The sequence below is a fragment of the Lepeophtheirus salmonis genome, chromosome 3, assembly GCF_016086655.4.
Source record: "Lepeophtheirus salmonis chromosome 3, UVic_Lsal_1.4, whole genome shotgun sequence".
NCBI classification, from domain to species: domain Eukaryota; kingdom Metazoa; phylum Arthropoda; class Copepoda; order Siphonostomatoida; family Caligidae; genus Lepeophtheirus; species Lepeophtheirus salmonis.
In genome coordinates, this window is record NC_052133.2 from 4,537,823 (window position 1) to 4,559,038 (window position 21,216).

General features: G+C 28.5%; 1 protein-coding gene across 1 annotated transcript in view; it reads left to right on the forward strand.

The window, feature by feature from the left end:
* The window catches only part of LOC121114367 (pancreatic triacylglycerol lipase), an 82,970-nt gene that overhangs the window by 14,420 nt on the left and 47,334 nt on the right, over nucleotides 1–21,216 (forward strand). Inside the window, exon 2 of the mRNA XM_040708316.2 lies at nucleotides 16,172–16,358. Coding sequence (XP_040564250.1) covers nucleotides 16,172–16,358 — 187 coding nt within the window. The remainder of the gene's footprint in view (nucleotides 1–16,171; nucleotides 16,359–21,216) is intronic.

Here is a 21,216-nt window from a genome sequence, read left to right on the forward strand (position 1 = left end):
ATATGTAGAACGGATTCGCTGAGTTTACATATAAATTATACACTTTGGGCAGAATGGACTCTACCGGAAAAATCATCAAAAGGCAAATATTAAAGGTTACGTGATAAATTATAATCCATTTATGTCCATTGGCAATATAACATTGTATTAAGGACATGAATTAGTATGCTAAAATGTGAAAATAATTATCTTGATTTAGAGGATCAAAAATAGTACACTACACAAATAAAACGATATTGAAACCCGATCTAACCCACATACATACTGGTATAAAATCATAGAAACAGTTGGCACTAAGGAAGGAAGTGGAAGCATTTCCACCTAGATCCTATCCAACTCATTACTCGTCCTCTCTCTTATTTACAAAATTTATTAAATCAATATATGTTTTAAATATCCAGAATTTAAACTCCCTCCTTCCAAATCCGATTTTAAGATGGGGTATTGTGTGTCAAAGGCTCAGTGATAAAAAGTGCCCCGTACTCTCAATGTTTAGGCATCCACACTTTGAATGCTCTTTTTTTTTAGGTTAAAAATATAATCAACTAAATTCTATTGTTTACAAGTTGCACCAAAAAAACGGAGGAATAATTTTAAATGACGAATTTAGAGTATAGATACTTGGGACGAGGATAATACAATAATTGAATATTCTTAAGAGGTTCTATATGCTAAAAATGTTGAAGTTTTTCACTTTTTTAATGATTTATAAATAATAATACTAAAATTTACCTACTAAATGGTTTATAGAGGTGTTAATAAGGTTAAGCAAATCTCACAACTTTATATGCGATACGAGAGTTATAATATGTGCACATATATAAAATTTTACATTTAATGGATTCTAAAAGTGTAATGGTTAAATAATGTTTAAGTGGAGGCATTGGTTTTGGGTTAGAAATAACATAGAACTCAGAGTTAGATAGACTTGCCGATTTAAAATTTTAATTTTCCCAATAGTAGTTTAATTTAACGAATCAGATTTTATTCAAATTATAAATGGTAAAAAAATTAGAGTATACATTTTCCGTGAAATTACTCATATATGTGGACCGTTAACACAAAAGCAAGCTAGAATATTTTTTCTCAAAATGGAGTGTAGTTACATTTATAGAATTATTTACCATTTCTATCAACAAAATATTCATATTAGCCCTTTGGATATGTCAAAAACTGCACTAAATGTAGCCAAAATGGATCGTCACACCAAAGGAACAAAAAAATGAAAGATTTTATATGATTGGGGTTAATCTAAGTATCTTATATCAAATAAAGGTTCAACACTATATATGTATTGCTAAAATTCTTAGATATACACTTCCATAAAATTTGATTACAAAGGCATTAATTGTCCCGAATATGTCAATGAAATAATGGATTAAAGTTAATCGGAATTTTTTGCTATTCTTGATTTTGTTACAGATTTTTTTTTAATGTTGACGCATTGCTAATGCATTTATAAGTGCATTTCGTGAGAATGGCTAAAAATGTACTTTTCTCATCACTTAGTTAGTCATCAATCTTTTTCAAATGTTCTGGAGAAATTAATTATTTGAGTATAATGAATATATGAACTGGAGTACATGGAGTATGTGTTTGTATCCCCCTTCATACATCTTATTGTAAATAAAAAAATACTCAAAATATACAAATGTAAGAACATACTTAAGACACAAAAGAGATGGTTATTTTGTAAGCAGGCAAATGTATATTTTGTATGTAAGTATAGCTCGTACTTAATATTCATTGCACGTTCCAGGTGATGAAGAAAGATTGTTGGAAACAAATCATTACATGCATATTCAAAAAAAAAAAAAAGGCTATACAGACGTAGACACTCGTCCTAAATAAAAGTATGTATAGAGTGTGTACCTAGTGCATAAAGTGGATAATAGTCATCATGTCTTTCTTCTAAGCCAACATATTGTTATCTTACTCACAAATACATATATGCTGCGTCAACACAAAAACAATTTTGAAGAGAATGAGAAAATCCCCATTTATTATCTTATTTATTTTTTCAGGACTGAAGAGTGTAGTCCCGTCTAGTTCACTCTCAGTTAAGTCCTGGATATTCAAGGGCGTCCGCAGGATGAGTGCTGGAGGGGCTGTATTGAGGATTGTTTTATTCTTATTAGACAGTGTAATATTTGATTTTTTTTTAAATTTGATATTTGAAATTTAATTAAATTTTTCATATTTTTTGTAAATACCTATGGATTTTAGAAATTTTTCTCCGAAAAGCTTAATATATATAATTTTTTCAAAAAATGTAATATTTGAATTTTTTCAAAAAATGTAATATTTGAATTTTTCTCAAAAAATTCTATATTTAAAATTTGTTTTCCCAAAAAATTTCAGTTTTTTCGGAACAACTTTGGATTTTTAAAAAATTTTGAAATTTTTATTTTTCTTGAATAGCTATGGATTTTTGAAATTTAATTTTAGGAATGTTTTTCAAACAATTTCTCTTTTTGTAGACAGCTCTAAATTTTTGAATTTTTTTCCCAAAAATTAAATATTTGAAATATTTTTCCAAAAAAATTTATATTTGAAACTGAATTTTAGGATTTTTTTTCAAAAAAATTATCTTTTTGTAAACAGCTCAGAATTTTTGAATTCCTTTTCCGATAAATTTTATTTTTTGAGAATAACTATAGATTTAAAAAAATTCCAAAAACCAAACCCCCCTTCCCCCATTTTCATCCTGTGGACGCCCCTGATACCAATCTTAAAAACTTATAAAGTTCGGTCGCTCAACTTTATTTCTTCCTTCAAAGACTGATAGGAATGGTTCTAAGACTGCAATAGACCGAATAAATAAGGATTGACACAAAACTACAGCCCCTATTTCATGTAAATATTTGAAGTCCATTATAAGAATTGTATTCAATTTTTTGGGATGAGTTAAGATAAAAAAAATATTTTAACCATAGTTTAAAACCTTTATTTGACTTAATATACTTTGTTTTGGCCCCGATATGGTCCTTTTCAAATATAATCTGTCCATGTTTAATTCTCTTATTGATACAATCAATATAGGCTACTATAAATGCAGTTAGGACGTACCCCAGGGGTAATAAGAATAATTTGTTAATTGACGATAACTAATCGAACAATATAAATGTAATCCACAGTCAACTTTTAGAAAAATCATACTAACTCACTTTTGTATTGAAGTCTCACAAGTATAAAATAAGTTTTATAAAAAATTGTCTTTCGTCTTTAGTGTGAAGGAAAGGAAAAACTCATCGCTTGGCTTAACTCTTATAGTTATAATGCCATCCCCAATAGGTCCGTATGGTTTTTAAATTATTTTAAATTTAATTATATGTTCTTATTCAAGATATAAATTGTTTTAGTTTATTATTTTTTTAATAAGCCAAAATCGAAGGAAATTGTTTTTTGTTGTGATTGAGATATATGAGTTTTTGTTTAGAAATTGATGTTTTATTTTAAATATCAAAATGAATAGATTGACTTTTTTTGCCGATGTTTAGCAAGAAAAGAATGATTTTCTACGTATAACACCTCTTCTAAACTAAGGTTTATGATTTTTTTTTAATTACACGTTATTTTAGCACTTTTTGATGAGGCAATACGTTTGCAACAACTGAAGTACTCCTACTTTTACCACAACTCTCACGTTAGAGTTAAACGCTGATACAAGAAAATCATTCAACCTCTGCATTATATCATAATTGCCATAAAAAGATTGTTAATATATTTTAAGTCAATAATTATGATCCTTTGACGAATGTTGTTCGTAATTTAAAGTAGTTCCTACATGTATAACGTTTTGGAAATAAATTTAATATTCATATACTAATATACCATTGGTATATTTATTACATGATTTTTTCCTAACTTCCTAGAACTATTAATGACTCAATTTGAAGGTTTTTTTTTGTTGTTGTCGATTAACAAGGAAATAAAAAGATTTAACTGTTGTTAAATAGCCGTTCAAATAAAATAATATACATATGTATCTATTGTTTTAACCACAGACTCCTTCTATTAATGTTTATTACTTTTAATCGAATAATTTCAAAATCTTAGTTTTACATTTATATACTTGTTGCGTCAACATAAAAATAATCTTTAACAAAAATCAAGGAAAGTAAAAAAAATTCCAATATATTTTCTTACTTCATATATAGACACAAAAAGTTTTTATACACGTATTTGAGTCAATGTTAGGATTCGACTTCAAATTTGTGGGATGATTTAAGATACCCTATAATTTTAGTTATAGTTTAGAACCTTTATTTTATTTAAGAGACTTATATTACCCCAGATATTGCCCCTTTCAGCCATAAAATATATCAACTTCGCATTCCTTTGTCGTGAGAGTCAATTTAGGATACTGCAAGAGCAATTTGCAACACATCTAAAGGGTTAATAAGAATAATGTGTTTATGTAAATTGGAAAATACAAATCTAGTTGATACACAATTTTGAAAAAATCATTCCAGCTAACTTCTGTGTTGTTGGGCCAATGTTCCAATTTGTAACAAAATATATATTTGTGATGAATACAAATGCAATTATTGAAATGTCATTAAATATTCAACACATATATTAAAAGTGTATTTTCTTTCATTTTAATCAGTTTAATTACTAATTGATAATTAATTTTATCTTATAGTACTTTATAAAATTCAAAATATGCTCACGGTTATATTGCTTGAGTTAAATACGTTATAAATAAGTTATGTTTTATAGATCAAAATGAAGCATAAATGTAGTTTGAGTAATTACCTAAAAACGAGGATGCTATAATTAAATAAAGGATTATTCAATTAAGAAATTGCAACCTTTACAATAAATGTACAAGTTGTAAATTGCACACAATGTATACATCCATTATATTTACAACATTGCACTCAACAGGTCTCGGGTCTGAAAACACATATGGCAACATTGTTGACATACCAACTTAATTTCCTATTAGTACTAACTTTCAAACGGTACGTTTCAAAGTTATATTATAACTCCACTATATCTTTAGTGACGTTAGTTTTTTTAAAGCAATTTTTACCGTTTGCAGTTCATTTAGTTGACGAGGAATGTAGTAGTGGTTCTATGTTTCATATCACATAATGACGAAAAAAATCATTTGTATTTTGCTTGAGCAACACTAAAAAAAAGCCTCAGAATCGTCAATGTGTTTTTTTTTTCAAAAATTAACTTGCAAATATCCAAAAATGTAAAAAGAACTACATTCTTATATATTTTGGTGTCAGCTATTTCATGCAACTTCTTTTAATGGTATTTTAAAACTTTTGGTTTTTAGATTTTTTTGAAAAAAAAAAAAAAAATTAAATTTTTGGAAAAAAACTTGAATAATTAAATTTTAAATATTCCATTTTTTTGGAAAAAAAATTCCAAAATCTAAAGCTTATCACAAAATATTAAATTTTTGAAAAAAAAAATCAAAAATCTAAACCCAATTACGAAATATTAACTTTTTTAGAAAAAAATTCTAAAATCCACAGCTGTTCACAAAAAGTTAAAGAAATTAAGTTTTTGGTAAAGAAAATACAAAACTCACAGCTGATCACAAAAACTTAAAATTTTTAGTAAAAAACATAATTTTCTTTTTTAAGAGGTGGACTGAAGGGCTACAGCCCTCCAGCCCACCCCTTGCAGACATCCCTGTTTGTAATACTTTACAAAATAACTACTAATTGTAAATCGTAACCCTTTTTGGCAACTCTGTTTTTTTATATTCATACACTTTTATTCAAAATGTATAAAGAAACACTTTCTCTTAAAAGTCGAAGTTTGGCTACTATTTCATTCTCTTTTAAAAATAAAAAAAATTAACTTTACATATAATTAATTAATATTATAAAAATATATTGGACTAGATGCCACAGATAAATATCTCAACATTCCTAAAAAAAAGAAGATGAAATTTCCCTCAACAAAGCGAAAACAATGAATGTGAAACTTCATTTCTAATGTTTTTAAATATTACACTTAAATGATTATATTTAAAAAAAAAATAGTTTCACCTGATCAAAAGAGGTTTGTCATTAAGTTTCACTCATTAACTTTCATATTTATATATATATATACATTAATATTTCAAAGTAAAATAAACGAAATCAACCCTTCAGCCTTCAGGGTGTTGATTTTCATCATTTAAAGAAACAGTGTTCTTATTCAGTTATTGTAAACGTGATAAGAACTTAACTTTAAAAAGTCTGTAATTTTAAAATGTTATCAATTGGAAGGATCGGTTTGAAAGGACATTTGGGGAATTTACCCCTGCCTTGTGCTTGATAATAAAATATAGGTGCATTTCTATAACAAATTTTATTAAATAATAATATAAAAAAAATGACTTTGTCTGGGCATTTAGGAAAAAATGTTTTTTTATAAATTAAAAGTCCTCAAAATAATTTGTTTCATAAAAATAAGGTCGTTTAAAAAAAAATAAAGCTTTTTTCAAATAAAAAAAACAAAAAAACCGTTGATCTTTGTCATAGGCCCTGCTCATAGTAAAATCTTACATGCTACAAGACATCAATTTCACTAATATTCTCTCAGTTTACCAATTTAATTTGCTTTGTAAAGCCTTAAATATCTTTCATGCATGAGAAAAGTTAGTGACTGTTCTTAATTAAGGCTTATTTAAACTTTTTATTATTCTTATAAACATTGGGTCCGTGATGGCCGAGATTGATGACGTAATTGGCTTGGATCTATGATGATGTCTTTAGTAGAGATTTTTCTATGGGATGGCGTTTGTGTTCAATTTTGGTGCATCTTTATTATTTAGACAAAAATCAGACACTACTAAAAATTATGCAACTCCTACATTACCGATAGCTACTTGAGTAGTAAGGTTAGCTTCAAACATCATAAAAATCCAAGTTTTCATATTTGGCTAAATAATATCAAAATTAATTGTCATGGTTTATTTTGTACAAAAGAAATGAGGTTGTTTTTTATAAACGAGTACAAATGGGGACTTTTTTTAGTAGTTCTAACTTGTAATGTATATTAAAGAGATTGTACAAGTTCCAATGAAAAAAGAGATTTATGGTTTTAAGTGAGAAAGTCAGAGCGTATTTAGTATCTGTATTATGTAATGATTGATTATTCCTTAGGCACACTTGTGATTGTCAAAGCATTTCCCAGACACGCCTTCTTAAATATATGAGTAAAAACCCTAACACGTTTATACAACAAATTGGGCTGTATATATGAGTCGTGCCACTATCAATTATCAAGTTTGTTTTTTGCCTTTGATTTCGTGACAGTCACAACGGAAAACCCTGACTCGCATAAATAGGTTGTGGTGAAAGGTAGCATAAATTTGATCGCCTGTTTTGACAGAGAGTGATAATGGCTGGTAACTAGTATCCGGAACTAAGCAATGTATACTTGTGTGAACTGAAGCTTCAGGCTGCTGCCTTTAGATTGTTCTATCAGTTATTTTTCCAATATTATAGAGAGAGCTATGTCTTTGGAAGCAGGATCAACAGAAAAAGGGTCCAAAATCCATAGGTTTCCATGTTCGTAAGCTTTCATGACAAAAAATAATCTAGTACCACCGCCTTTGTGGCACACTGGTTGACTGCTTTAGATGGTCGATTTAGTATTAATGGTGTAACTTTTGATATTATTATGATAATCACTAATCGGTTAGTATTATGTGGCATATTCTTTAATCCAAGGGTTCACAGTTATTTAAAAATGGTTGGTGTTATATAATATAATAAGATGTTCTAGAAAGTAAACAAATATAATAAATCTTAACTTAAAGACAACATATCTGTATATTATGTACAACTCAAAGCAATGTTATTAAAGTGATACAAAAATGCATGTAATTTCTTTACCTTGCCAAATTTTTTAGTTCTTGTTTTAGTTTAACATTTTTTTTTTAATTATTTCCTTTTTTAGGAGACATTATTCTTTTTTATATTTCATGTTCTAATGACAATACAGATACTTTTTATGTGTCGAAAAATAAATTTTGTAAATATTGGAGTATCTCCAAGTTGGACAAATTAATTGACTCTATATGTGTGTATTTTAAATGTGTTTTGATGTGCGTTCTGGCATTTATTTCGCACTCTATGCTATTATTCTATACAAAGTGGCAACAAGCAGTATACGAAATTATGTACTTTGTACATATTTACTCCATCTTATCATGTTATATTTGTGTGAAAAATTTGTTTATGTATATGACGTAATCATTAGTATTAGGTTTCCGTCTGACAATCTTGGACCGGTCGGATACTGTTTTGGTTTTTAGTGTACGGAACTACATCATTCAGTCTTACAAAAAAATTTAGTCTGGACCGGTCTCAAATATAAATTTGGTCAGGATCAGTCTAATTTAAAATGAGGTCAAAAGTGATTCTATATATGATGTTGGTTATTTTTTATAATTGTGAGCATCTGCAGAATAAAATCATCATAAAACGTTAAAAGTGTTGTATAAAATATATTTGTGTCAACTCATAAATTAGTATAGGAGAAAAAATCGGTCCATAGACTGAGATGAGAAAAAATTAGTCTGTATCTTGAGAATGAAAAAATTTGTTTAGCATTTGAAAAACGATAAATTTTCGGTCTGCGTTCTAAAATCGCAGCCTGAATATTGGTCTAAAACTGGGTGTAAAGAATTCCTTTAGAGTAACTCGAAAAAAAAAGTCGGTCTAGTTCCAAGTCTCTAGACTAGTAATCAAAAGATATGATTTTTTTAATATTTTGAAGCTGTCTATTTGAGATTTACTGTATAATGTATATTCAATACTCATTTAGTAACAATTTAAATCAGTGAATTCTCGTGCCAATCCTAGTAACTCAATGCTGAACATAATGGAAGGAAATCTAATATATTGACGTATACCTAATATATATTCCATATTTAACCAACAAATCGATGAGCCGATAACCTCTGTTAATTTTAAACAGTTTTAGATTAATAAAGAATCTGAAAAAGATACCAACTATTACCGATATTTTATTTTCCTGAAAAAAAAACAAGATTTGATTCATTTTAATATAATACAAAATCAAATTATATTCCCTCAAATATATAATTAATTAAAGATTGAAAAGTCAAAATTTTCAAGTTCATTTACTTACAATAGTTTTTCACCCTTACTTAATATTAACTTTTAAAGATGAGGTATCACATATATCATGCCCGTTCATGAAATATAAATCTTAAAACTTTGCATATTATAATCCTCAAACCTCAACCATTCATCTTGTAAAAATAAAGAGGTTCTGGGATATAAAATGTACATTGTTTGTAGGAGTGAAAACACCGTAATAAATAAAATTTTGGAAGCACAAAATTACTAACGTGGCATTTTTCGATATAATTTGTCTATACACGGATACGTGTGTACGGATATTAGATGTGGCAAAACACTTTAACTGTCATGTATTCTATTAAAAAAAACTTGAAAAATCGTATATAGGGCCGTAAAGAAAGCTGAATCACTATTGTATAATTATGATAAGTAAGGATCAAAAATTTTATTTACCAAAATATAGTTACAGGATCTGCTTTGGTACAATTATGTTTTGCAAAGGGATAGGATTTTTGTAGAGAAAAAACACAGTTTAGTGAATGCAAAACTAAAAACTTTTAGTACGTGTGCTCTTTATTATTTTTTGTTCCTTATTAAATAGGGCATCGTACTGTAAATACCTCCTTCGGAAAGAATAATTTCCGCCTATCTTTGGTGTATTTTAATTCAAAAATCCATGATAAAATATACATTGATATATAATTACAATAATTTCCTTGCATTAAAGGTATGATACATTTAGAAGGTTCTCTTCTCTATTTTATTAATTCATTTTCTCTCCCAAAGTCATTTAATAGGCAGATAAGGTTAACAAGGTTCTTCTTTTTGTAATACTATAATTCTCGCTCCCGTCGTTTCCTCGCACTCTCCAAAAAACCCATTCCTAGTTATTTAGTGGAAATATTAAGGCTATTTTTTTTTATTAATTAGTTATTTTTGGTAGGATCGCGGACGATAATTCAAATGAGGAAAATTGACTGATTAATCATTTAAATTACAAATGTACAATAATTCAAGCACGTTCAATAAAGACCATGATTTCTCAACAGAGTCAGCATTTTGCAGATTTTTTTTTTTTTTTTTTGCTTGCTTGTTTACACCTTCCTTTTCTATGTCTAATGCTTGTGTAAACATGATAAATAGGCAATAATTATGTAAATACATATGTATGAATATATGCAGTATCCAACATATAAAAAATGCCTTTTTTGATTCTAAGTTGTTAAAGGTATAGAAGACAGGACTTAAAATAATTTCTTAAGAAGCGCAAGGTTTTTCCAAGGCCTTTACTTGCAGTTGATAAAAACATGTATTTATATATGTATATGATCATTACATATACCTGTTTTTGACCTTTATATAAATATATATACTTATGTGTTTGTTCCAAGGAGTACTCTTCATGTTCAAGAGCTTCCTTGAAGAGAAGGGAAAAAAGCGATTATCATTTACTTTGTGTTAGTAACCATTTGCGAAAAAATTCATAAGGTTATACATATTAGCATTCATATATCAAATAGGAAAAGAAGAAAGAAAGAAACAAAGCATTGATTAAAAAAAGAGAATATAAGAATCAAACCTTGACTTCATCATCTATTGTGCAGAAAATTACATAAATTATTTCAAAACCGCAAAAACAATATGTGTAATAAAAATATATATTTTAAAGAGGGTTCACGTATGTATGTACAATTTTAATGCCTTTATTACAACTTCCGTAAAATTTAGCTACATAAAGGGTAGTCTGAAAAGTTTCCGACCTCAAGGAACATGACTGCACTCGTTAATAAATGCCAGTTACATTTATCTTGTATCTGTTGTCCGTTACTCTACAAAGTTTCAGCCATTTTGGAGGTACAGTTGTTATTTAATAGTAGTTTGAATGAGTTGATGAGAGTGTTGTGTTTTTGTGAAAATGGATAAAATTGAGTATCGAGCTATCATTAAATATTTATTTTTGAAAGTGTAGCCTTTAAATAGAATAAAACAATTACAGATACAGGCTTGTTGTGTTAAAATTTGACGAGTCTAAGTCAATCCAACTCAGAGTAATTGAGCCAAAAACAAAAAGTGTCTCGTGAACAATTATTTTGCAGAGAAAAATGCCCAGCACTATTGGGAAGGGTTAGAGAGATAGGAGCATCACTGGAGGAACTGTATTGAGTTACTAAGAGATTATAGTGAAAGATCAGAAAAAATGCCCTTTGTTAAGTTGGAAGCTTTTCAGACCACTTTGTATATAAGTATTGTTTATGTGGAAATGGGTTAGGCTATATACAGACCCATGATTGCGGAGGAGTCAGTAGGAGAGAAAAGCTACATCTACCATTCCTGACCAAAATTTAATTATTTTTATCACCCCAAATTTTTTTATAGTCAAAATTCGAAATACACTGGCATGATAAATATCAAATAGTCAAGGTAATGTTGGCAATTTTACTTATCTGACAAAGTATATATCATTGGCATTTATCAATGAATAAAACTTATCCCAAAAATTTAGCAAAACATTTTCCTAAAGAAAAACAACCATGGTTGTAGTAAAAAAAATGAATATCTAAGAAAATCTTAAATTTATTTTGGCATAAAATAAAAAATATATCGGTATTATAAATTTCAAAAAGTGAAATAAATGTTGTCAATTTTTATATATACAGGGAAATACAAATATAATAAATATACGCATAGAGTTAACGTTCTCTCTAATTGTTACATAAAATACTTTGCATACAAGAAACACGAAGTAAAAAATCCGAATAAATTCTACTCTCTCTCCTCTTTTTTTTATATATATATCAACTTCATAGGAATCCATGAGAATGCAGAATTTTCATGAGGATTTTTCATTCTTTATAGGTACAAATCGCAAGATGTTGCAAACATTTTATAATATATCTTTCTTTTTAAATACATTTTAGATTGATTTTCAATCAAGGCAGACATATATCTTGAGTCTCCCCTAAAAACGCCTGTGCTGAAACGTAAGTTAAAAGTCCTGAATGATCGGCAAAAACATGATTAAATCAAACATTGGTTGTCTCAAAATGTAGGATTTCAAAATTACTTATTGACATATGTATCCAAAGATTTCTGTTTTTTTATATAAATACGAGTACTTTGGATACCAGAAAAATCCGGATAGAGTCAACTTTTATCTAAAAAAAAGCAATTTCTTTTATACGGATTGAACTGTAGTGAAAAAGTACAAAAAGTCATTTAGTAAAAACATTTTTTGATGAACTTTAAAAATGTAATTAAAAAGTGTCACATTTTGTATTTAAAAAGAATATGCCATTGTTTAAAAATGCCACCACCTCCAACAAAAAATTATGAGCTATGTGTACGTACATAGGTCTATGGATTTCATGTTTGTACATATTTGTACACTATGGCATCATTGAGGAAGGAGAGAGAGGGGGTAACACCTTTGTTTTTGAGATATGACATTGAAAAATCTGCTTACTTCCGTATTTTTGAAAAGAAGAAAAAGAAAGAATCTTTCCTGCAACATTGTATTACTTTTAATTTATAATAATATAATTAAAACAAAATGTCTAACCACTTACATAAATTGTTCATTATGTCTGTGTATGTACATATACTGTGTATACTTCAATATCCAAGCATATGGGCCTTCAAAACACTGTTTCTATGGATGTGTATGTTGGAGTATTTTTGTAGTCATCCTTGCTGTTTGTTTCCTATGGTTATTTTTGTGTGTATATGTATCTAATAAATGATGAAAACTACTACAACATATTTTAAAAGAATAACATCATTTGGATTAATAGTAATAATAAAAAGTTTGACATTCAAAGTCTGGCTTATCATTATTAGTATAACTATTATTTTTTGTTCATGTTAGAATCACATACATACTAGGGTTGAGGTTAAGTCTGAAAAGCCTAGACCGGTCTGAGATATTTATGCTTTTTAGTGAATTGAAATAATTCGGTCCTTTGTAGAATTTAGGTCTGGGCCGTTAAAATCTTGAACATCGCCACAATAATGGCATATGAAATGAAGAGTATAACATATGAAAACACATTTGTAATAAATCAGAATGGGAGAAAAAGAGAGTTTGGAGGGTAAGGGCCGAACAGCGATTGCTCAAGAGCATGTTATTGAATATATAATTGAATTTCTGGGTGTTGAGAGAAAACAAGGGTTCAATATAATTTTATTTAAACAATACCCTTATTTATTACAACAGGTATTAAAATAAAGAAATGAAATACAAACACAACTTAATATGAAAATCTATATTTTATCAGAAAAAAATAGGAAAGTAGAAAAAATACTTATTATTTTATGAGAAACTTGTTTGACGCTTATTTTGTGATATTTTTTCTATATCAAGTGAAATATTTTTCGATAACAGGAGCAAAACTTTTATAATGGCTATATCGAGTTTCATAGTACCGTTTAATGTTAGAAACTGTCCTTTTGGATTAGTATTCCTATATATAGATGCTTGTCCATGATAAGATGGGGGCCAGTCAAAATTCATTTGCAGTCTTTGGATTGCAAACTTTCGGATTATAATATAATATGTATAGTAAAAAGAAATCTATTATTTTTCCAATAAATGGCTTTAGTAATGTGTATCTCACGTTGTATACATGCGTTTGGTTAACGCTAGATGATGTTAAAAATCTCAGACTTCGTACTAAAAAAACTTCATTGACAATTTTGTGATTGTTTGACTCGGTATTGTTTGAGCGGGCGCCAAATTTGGGAATCGGCGAGCAGAAAATGCACCATATATTTTCATTTTCCTTGGATAAAGGAAAAAATGCAAGCCATGCGGATGAAAATGTGAGTAGCGTTTATGGTCTTGATACTGTAACATCCCATCACACGTAATTTTGGTTTTGCGAATTCAGTTCTGGTAATTTTGATGTGAAAGATACACCACGCCATGGAAGACCAATTGTCGAAAATGTGGATATAATAATGTAAATCGTCGAGCCCGACCGTCATGAAAGCATTGTTTGATTTCCAAGGAGATAAATATTAAAGGAAAAAAAAAACCATGAAAATAATGGGTTTCTTTTTTATAATTTTTATATATTGAGACCAAAAAATATCGGTCCAGAATTTGAAACCCATTAAGTTTCGGTCTAAGGACTGTGAGGGTTGTCTGGGCCAAAATATCGAGCCAATCCATTCTAGAAAAATCATTTAAGACCAAGTTGGAAAAAAAGTCAGTATTGGACCGAGTATTAACACTAATACGTGCATACATTCATTTTAAATCTACTTAAAGGATTTTTAGTTATAGCCTTCAAGTCAATCACTCAATCATGCAAAGTTGTTTGGAGAAGTTAGATTTGAACGAACTGATATTGCATGTAGTTAAATTATTATAATTGTGACGGATTAAGGTGGATGTTTGTAGTGTAAGGCCAGAGAATTGTTTTTCTTCTTTGTCTTTGGAGGAGATAGGAATGTATTTCAGTTCCTAGGCCAGTTGTTCGTAACCAGGACTCTTCGGAGTTATAGTGCTCTGCTGTGTATTTACATATAGAGATTATGTTAAGGATATTTTATATGCCCAAGGATATAAACAAAGTGGGGAAAGGAAGACCATCAATATTTGTTTAAAGTAGTGGTCCATGCAATACTTTTTGTTTTGTCCGCTAGGGGTGTTAAACATTAGTCAATAAATAACTACGCAATCACAATGAACTCATCCTTTCACTTAAACTGATGAGATAAATTCTGCAAAGGGAGGAAAAAATTGCATACGTCATGAGGGAAACTATAAAGTTACGTCATCTTTGGTATCATAAAAAGCGACATATTTTGAATGAATTTTCAAATAATCATCAATGTCTTTTCTTTTTAAAATAACAAAACTTGCGTACAATTATATGTAATAAATTATAATTGCTCTATCCTCGTCCAAATCTTCAATGACTTTTTTTACGCCTTCAATCTTTTGATATTTGATAAATGTATGATTGTATAGTACCTCTATTATATGAAGGTTCTCATTCCCCAGGAAATGTTCCTTCAATGAGATCTCAAAAAAATATTTTATTTAGTCGAGGGTCCTTGGAGATTTTGGGATGAGATACGAGTCAATTACTAAATACAGTAAAATTGTATATTTTAAAAAGAAAACATAAATTTTAAACTTACAGCTAGTAAAAAATATATAATTAATCAACGTTGTCAACAAAATAAGGGGAATTTATAATTTATTACTTAGCAAAATATAGGTGCTTCATTGGTTATCATATTTTTTCCATCCGCTTAACACATCATTTGCACTGTAGTAAACATTATTGAAGTGAATCTTCAATGTTACGCAATAATCAAAAATGAGATTTACCGGAAATATTTTTTATTGATTCTTTTCCCAAAATTTGCCGTTCAGGCATTCATTCATTAGTTTCTTTCCATTATTTTTTTTAAATGGAATTGATGACCACGTCATCAATTTTGCCCAAATTTAGTAAGCTACAAATAAACCATTGCTACAGGAGATGGAACTTTTTAATTACCATATATGACGTCATATTATTTTTTCTCGTGACGTATGCAATTACTTCTTCCTTTGCAGAATTCACCTTGTGAATTCATGAAGGTTGCGTAATTAGCTATATAATAATTCATGATACCACCTGTGCCCCTAGCAGAAAAGAAAGTATAAATAAAAATAAATTTGGGAAAAGGTTGATCACGTGGTCGTTGTTTCCCAAATTGGGTTTTAGTTTGAGTCCTGGAGTAAAATGTTTCTTTATAAATTAGAAATGACAGAATTGTATTATAAATTAGATGAATTTTCTCTTGTAGCTTTTTTGGTGCTGGAAAAAACCGACTGTGACACGAGTTCCGTGTTACAACTGCCCCTAGTCTCATCTATTTACCTTCATATAATTTACAATTCACATACAGATGAGATATATTATAGACTTAATATACCCATTAAAAACGACCATAGAATCCTTGAAATTATTTGCAATCATAGAATAATAACCTTAATACATGAATATTCACAACAAACCGGATCAATTCACATGTACAATATATTCATATTTAATATTTTAATCCTTCAATCCATTTCAAATGTATTTTCTTTCTTTTTCCAGGGATCCTTTTATTAGTAACATTTCTAATTGTGGCAGTTTACAGTCAAACTTCACCTTATAAAGAATCAGAAGACATAGAGGCTCAGGATGAAGAAAACGACGCCAAATTATTAGAGGATGTTGTACTCTCTATTAAAAAATGGCAGGAACATATGAAGCTCAAAGAGAGATCTCATAAATCTCATAGGTATGTAGAAAATATTTTTGCTTCGGTTTAATTATAATGATTAATAAAACTAATCAGGAAGTAATATTAAAAATAGGTAAATTAAGGTCCTTGAGGTAGTTCGAGCATAGATAATTGTTAATTTCGTTGGAAAATATAGATGAATGATAGTGTGTAATTAAGTCTTTTATTTAACAACAAATATTGTGTATTTATTATGATGAAAGTTGTGGAAATTTCGGTGGTTAGTTTGGATTTTATGGTTTATTTTTATTGTTTTATGTCTTTGAGGAAATGGTTATTCGATCTGGTTGAAAATGTCCATCTGTCTGTATGTTTTTTGTGTTTTTTTGTTTGTCTTGAAATCTAATGCAAAAGTGAAAAATTAATAAGTCTTTTGGCAACTTAATATAATTTTTCTTGGTAAATTTCTCCGATAAATTAAATTAATTAGCAGATAGCATTAAATATTATATACCATTTGTGGACTTATGTCTGGCTGTATGAGATTCAAACACTACTGGAGTAGTTCACCTAATTTATCACATTTTACTCCCTTGACATAATGTATTGAATCAAGAATACTTTGTTCTGCTTTTAACGCCAAGGGCGTCTGTTAATTTAATATATGTAATATTCTTTACATTTATGTATAATGGTGTTTTGTATGAAAAATATGTGGCATATAACATTGGACTCTTATCTGAAGTTTGAGATGTATAGTTTTAAAAATGGGGTTTGTAGATTTTTATACATAATTGCTTAAATCAGAAAATTGTAAATTTTGTTGAATAAACAATTTTTCTAAAGTTATTTAAAAATTTTCTAATAAAATGATTCTTTTTCGGGTTTTTTTATAACAGAAAACTTACCATGTTAATTTTCGGTTTTTTTTACATGCCCACAATGCTTACGATTTACGGGCCTATGTATTACCTTATCTCGGATTGATTGTATTAAAATCCAAGGGAATTTGATTCAAATATTTATCATGCAAGATATCTGTGTAGTGTTTAAACTCCGACGCACTAGAGTTTATCTTTTACCGGATAATTGTCATTGAGCGGGATTCCGACACATCTTTAGACAAATCTTACAACGGACATATTATGTAGTTAAATTTCTCATACAAATTACAAACCCTAGAAAACAAAACAGAATAGAAGATATTTTCTTAATTTACTAATACATGTCTAGATTTTAAACATAAAATATATTATTAATCACAGTAAAAAGTTTATTAACTATGATATTGTATTTTTTTAAATGTCTGGATGTTACTTCATCCAGGACCAATAAGTTACTTGAATGATCAAAAGATGTTATCGATTTATTACTCTATCATCTTTCTGGGGAAAAAATGTAAACTATCATACTTTTCCTTTATTATTTAGTCAAGTGTTTTATACATTTGGCCATAAAATACATTTTTTGCATTATCCCATATATTTATAAAAGTAATTACATAATATTTTATACATATAAAAATTCTCGTTTATCTTGCATTCTGTATAATATTTGAAGCCTTTTTCTTATATACAATCATTAGCCTAGTTTTACATATTTTTTTGATACTGCAACATGGTTTTTATCTTGGATTCATTTGGTCTTAGTTTTTTATAATTATTATTAATTAACATTAACTAATGCTGGAAATGTGTGGGGATATTACCACAAAGCTGGGAAAGAGTCATTGTACTCCAAGTCCAAATATTTTACTCCTTTCATGCAGTCCAGTACAAGCCCTCAGAAATTAAAATACACTTAAAAAAGTACTACTGTTTTTGTTGTTCTGTTTTGGCTTTATATTATTTTTTTTTTTTTAAAGAAGTAGAACTCAAAAAATTCACCAACTTTGTGGCTTGTTAACAAAGCCAACTAGAATGATTTTTCTCAAAATTGAGGGTAAATTACATATGTATTTTTCAACAAAATATCACTAATTTCTATCAATAAATTATTCTTGTTAACCCTTTGGATGTGTCGAAAAGGACATTTAAAGTAGACAAAATTGATTGGTACAAAAAAAATAATGGAAAATTGATATATTTGATACGAACCATATAAGTGGCAATATAAGTCTTTTAAATCAAATTAAGTTTTTAAAATATAGTTGAAATTTTTGGGTATCTTAAATCATATCACAAAGTTAATAATTGATGCAAATATATTTATGAAGTATTGGGCTGTTGAAATATATGAATTGAAAAATAAATTAGGATCGTCTAATTTTTTTCTAATATAATTTTATGTTGACGCACAATATGCCTACTTTATGTACGTAGTACAGTTAATTGAAGTTTCTATTTGCAAAAACAATGTACGTTTCATATTTATAAGTTATGACTCAAATTATTTTAAAGGTCATATTTTCTATTTTCCAAATAAATGTATCCTTATTAATAGTGTCGTGTCGACTAAACTCAAATTGTGAGACGATTTTCAAATTTGAAATATACAAATTTGACAATTTATATATATATATATAATCAGTTTGATTGTTAAGTTTAAGTTCTGAAATTTTTGCTAAAAAATCCTTTTTAATATTTTATTTTTTACCCTTTCGTAAAATTGTCAATGTTTAATAGTTTATTTAAAAAATGTATAAGATGTTTAATACAATGGCAACATTATAGTGACTGCCAGAATAAACCTTTGGCAGCACAATGTAAGCGAGTCCAACCGAGTTTTTTACCATGATTTCTAAGCTTTAGAATTAATTTTTATTTATAGGAATCTAATGAAAGTGGCTTTCAATATTCGAATATTAATTAATACCAAACAGCATTCTTATTTGAAGTAAAAAAATTTACTCACTAAACATTTATATTATTTACAAATTGGCAAAAGGCAAGTGCAGATATTTGTCTTTTCCCGCTTCTTTCTTTATCTAATTTATTAAAATAATGTCAAATTTTCACGACTCGACTGAATCAACTACAGTCAGCACAATACTAATTTGAATTATATATTTTACTATTATCCAATAGTATCTTACGGTAAAATAACCTAGTTTGATTATTTATAATTATTTTAACCCTGAACATTATTGTACTTTTATGCGTAAAATTATGACTCATTCTATAGTTTATTGACTTCATTATATGGTATAACTACTCCATTATTACATTTGACTAAATCCCTCTCTTCCCTCGAAAATCCCTTCTTACATTTCAAAATTTGAATATATGTTTATCATCCAAGTCAAGTTCAAGTAAATCCTTCGTAACCCTTTCTACGTTGATCTTGAACTATGTATATTATGTAAACATTAAAAAAAAACACTTCCGAAAGTGTTCGGGTTAATTACATACATATTTTCAACATTATTTTTTGTTTGCTTTGCAGTGTTAAATAAATGCATTTATACCGTGCAACAAGCACTATGGGGTAAGTAAAGTCAATGTCATTAGCCCCTTTTTGTATGCTCATCACTACATCCCTGCTCGTATGTAAAGATAAGAAGGGTCATGAATTCTGATCCAATGTATCTGTGTACATTATAAGTAAATTTGTATTATTAGAAAAGATTTCAGAGCTTTTACGGCTCTTAAAAAGATTTGAGGGATTTTCCAGGTCTTAAAGAGCCTATGGTATTGTTTATTTTGAATCCAATGAACTTGGGTACAATATAAGTAAATTTCTATTATCCCAAATCTGAATAAACTTCGGATACTCGAACTTTTACAGATTTTAAAAAAGATCTGAGAATTATTTTTTTTTTCTTGAAAAGCTTTCAGTATTGTTAATCCTAGTTGAAAAGAAAAATTCATGTTCAATATCGAATGTAGCATCTCTATTTATCTTGAATAGTTGCTTGAAAAAAGGGCATTTAATGTTATTATAACAATAATTAATAATTATGTTCAAATGAGGTGATTCATTGTTTCGGCATTAGTAATCATTCAAAATATAACTTTAACCGGGATCCTATTTTATTTAGGTCCGAACTGCGGTTAGAATGTTCATAAAATTTGAGATAAATAGCCATCTAATTTGTGTTTGAATATGTATACATGAAATTAACACGAATAATTATATTTAAAGATTCAACCCGACCCAGATCCTTCTTACTTTTACAGTCGTATGTAGTGTATAACCTACCCAACTACTGAAAAACGACAAAAATTAGACGAGGGGCTATGAATATTACCTACTCTTTATTGTTCTAAGGATCATTTTTAAGCTGTCATGTAAAACTTAACTTATTTTTATATTAGAGTGAAAGCGTTCTTGTGAGTACATATCATGTAGGTACCTAGAAAAAAAGATGGTTTAGAAATCTCCTTGAGAGACTCAATTTGTTATGGAAAATCCTTTCTGACAGACATGAAAGTTGCACAAATCATCTAATATTTACAGTACATAAGAAAATATATATTTTATTTCATTACTTGAGTACTTTATATGATTTGTTGAGGATGTAGGTTTGTAAATTATTCAAGCCCCCCTCACCACCCATCCACCCAAATGGAAAACTTAATTGTAGGAGTGCCTAGGATATGCGTGCAAATCCTAATCTATTAATAAAATTAGTACGTTGTAATTAGTGCTGAGACAGTACTTATTTAGGACTAAATAATGTAGTCCCGTTCATTTCAGTCTTGGTTCGGTCCTGTTCAGTTCTGCAATCAGCCCTAAAACTTATAAAGTTTGGTTTGTAATTTCGCCTATCAACTTTATTTCTCCTTTTTAAATTAGTTTTAGTACTTCATTCTCAATATAAAATACATATTCTAAAGAGTAGTTAAGTATAGTGTTTTCATGATCCTTATATGAAAAATCGACAGCGGAAAAAATATACAATGTACAATTTTACGTAAATAAAGTAATGCTATGAACAACGTTGATTTTCATCCTTTTTTATGAAATATACAAT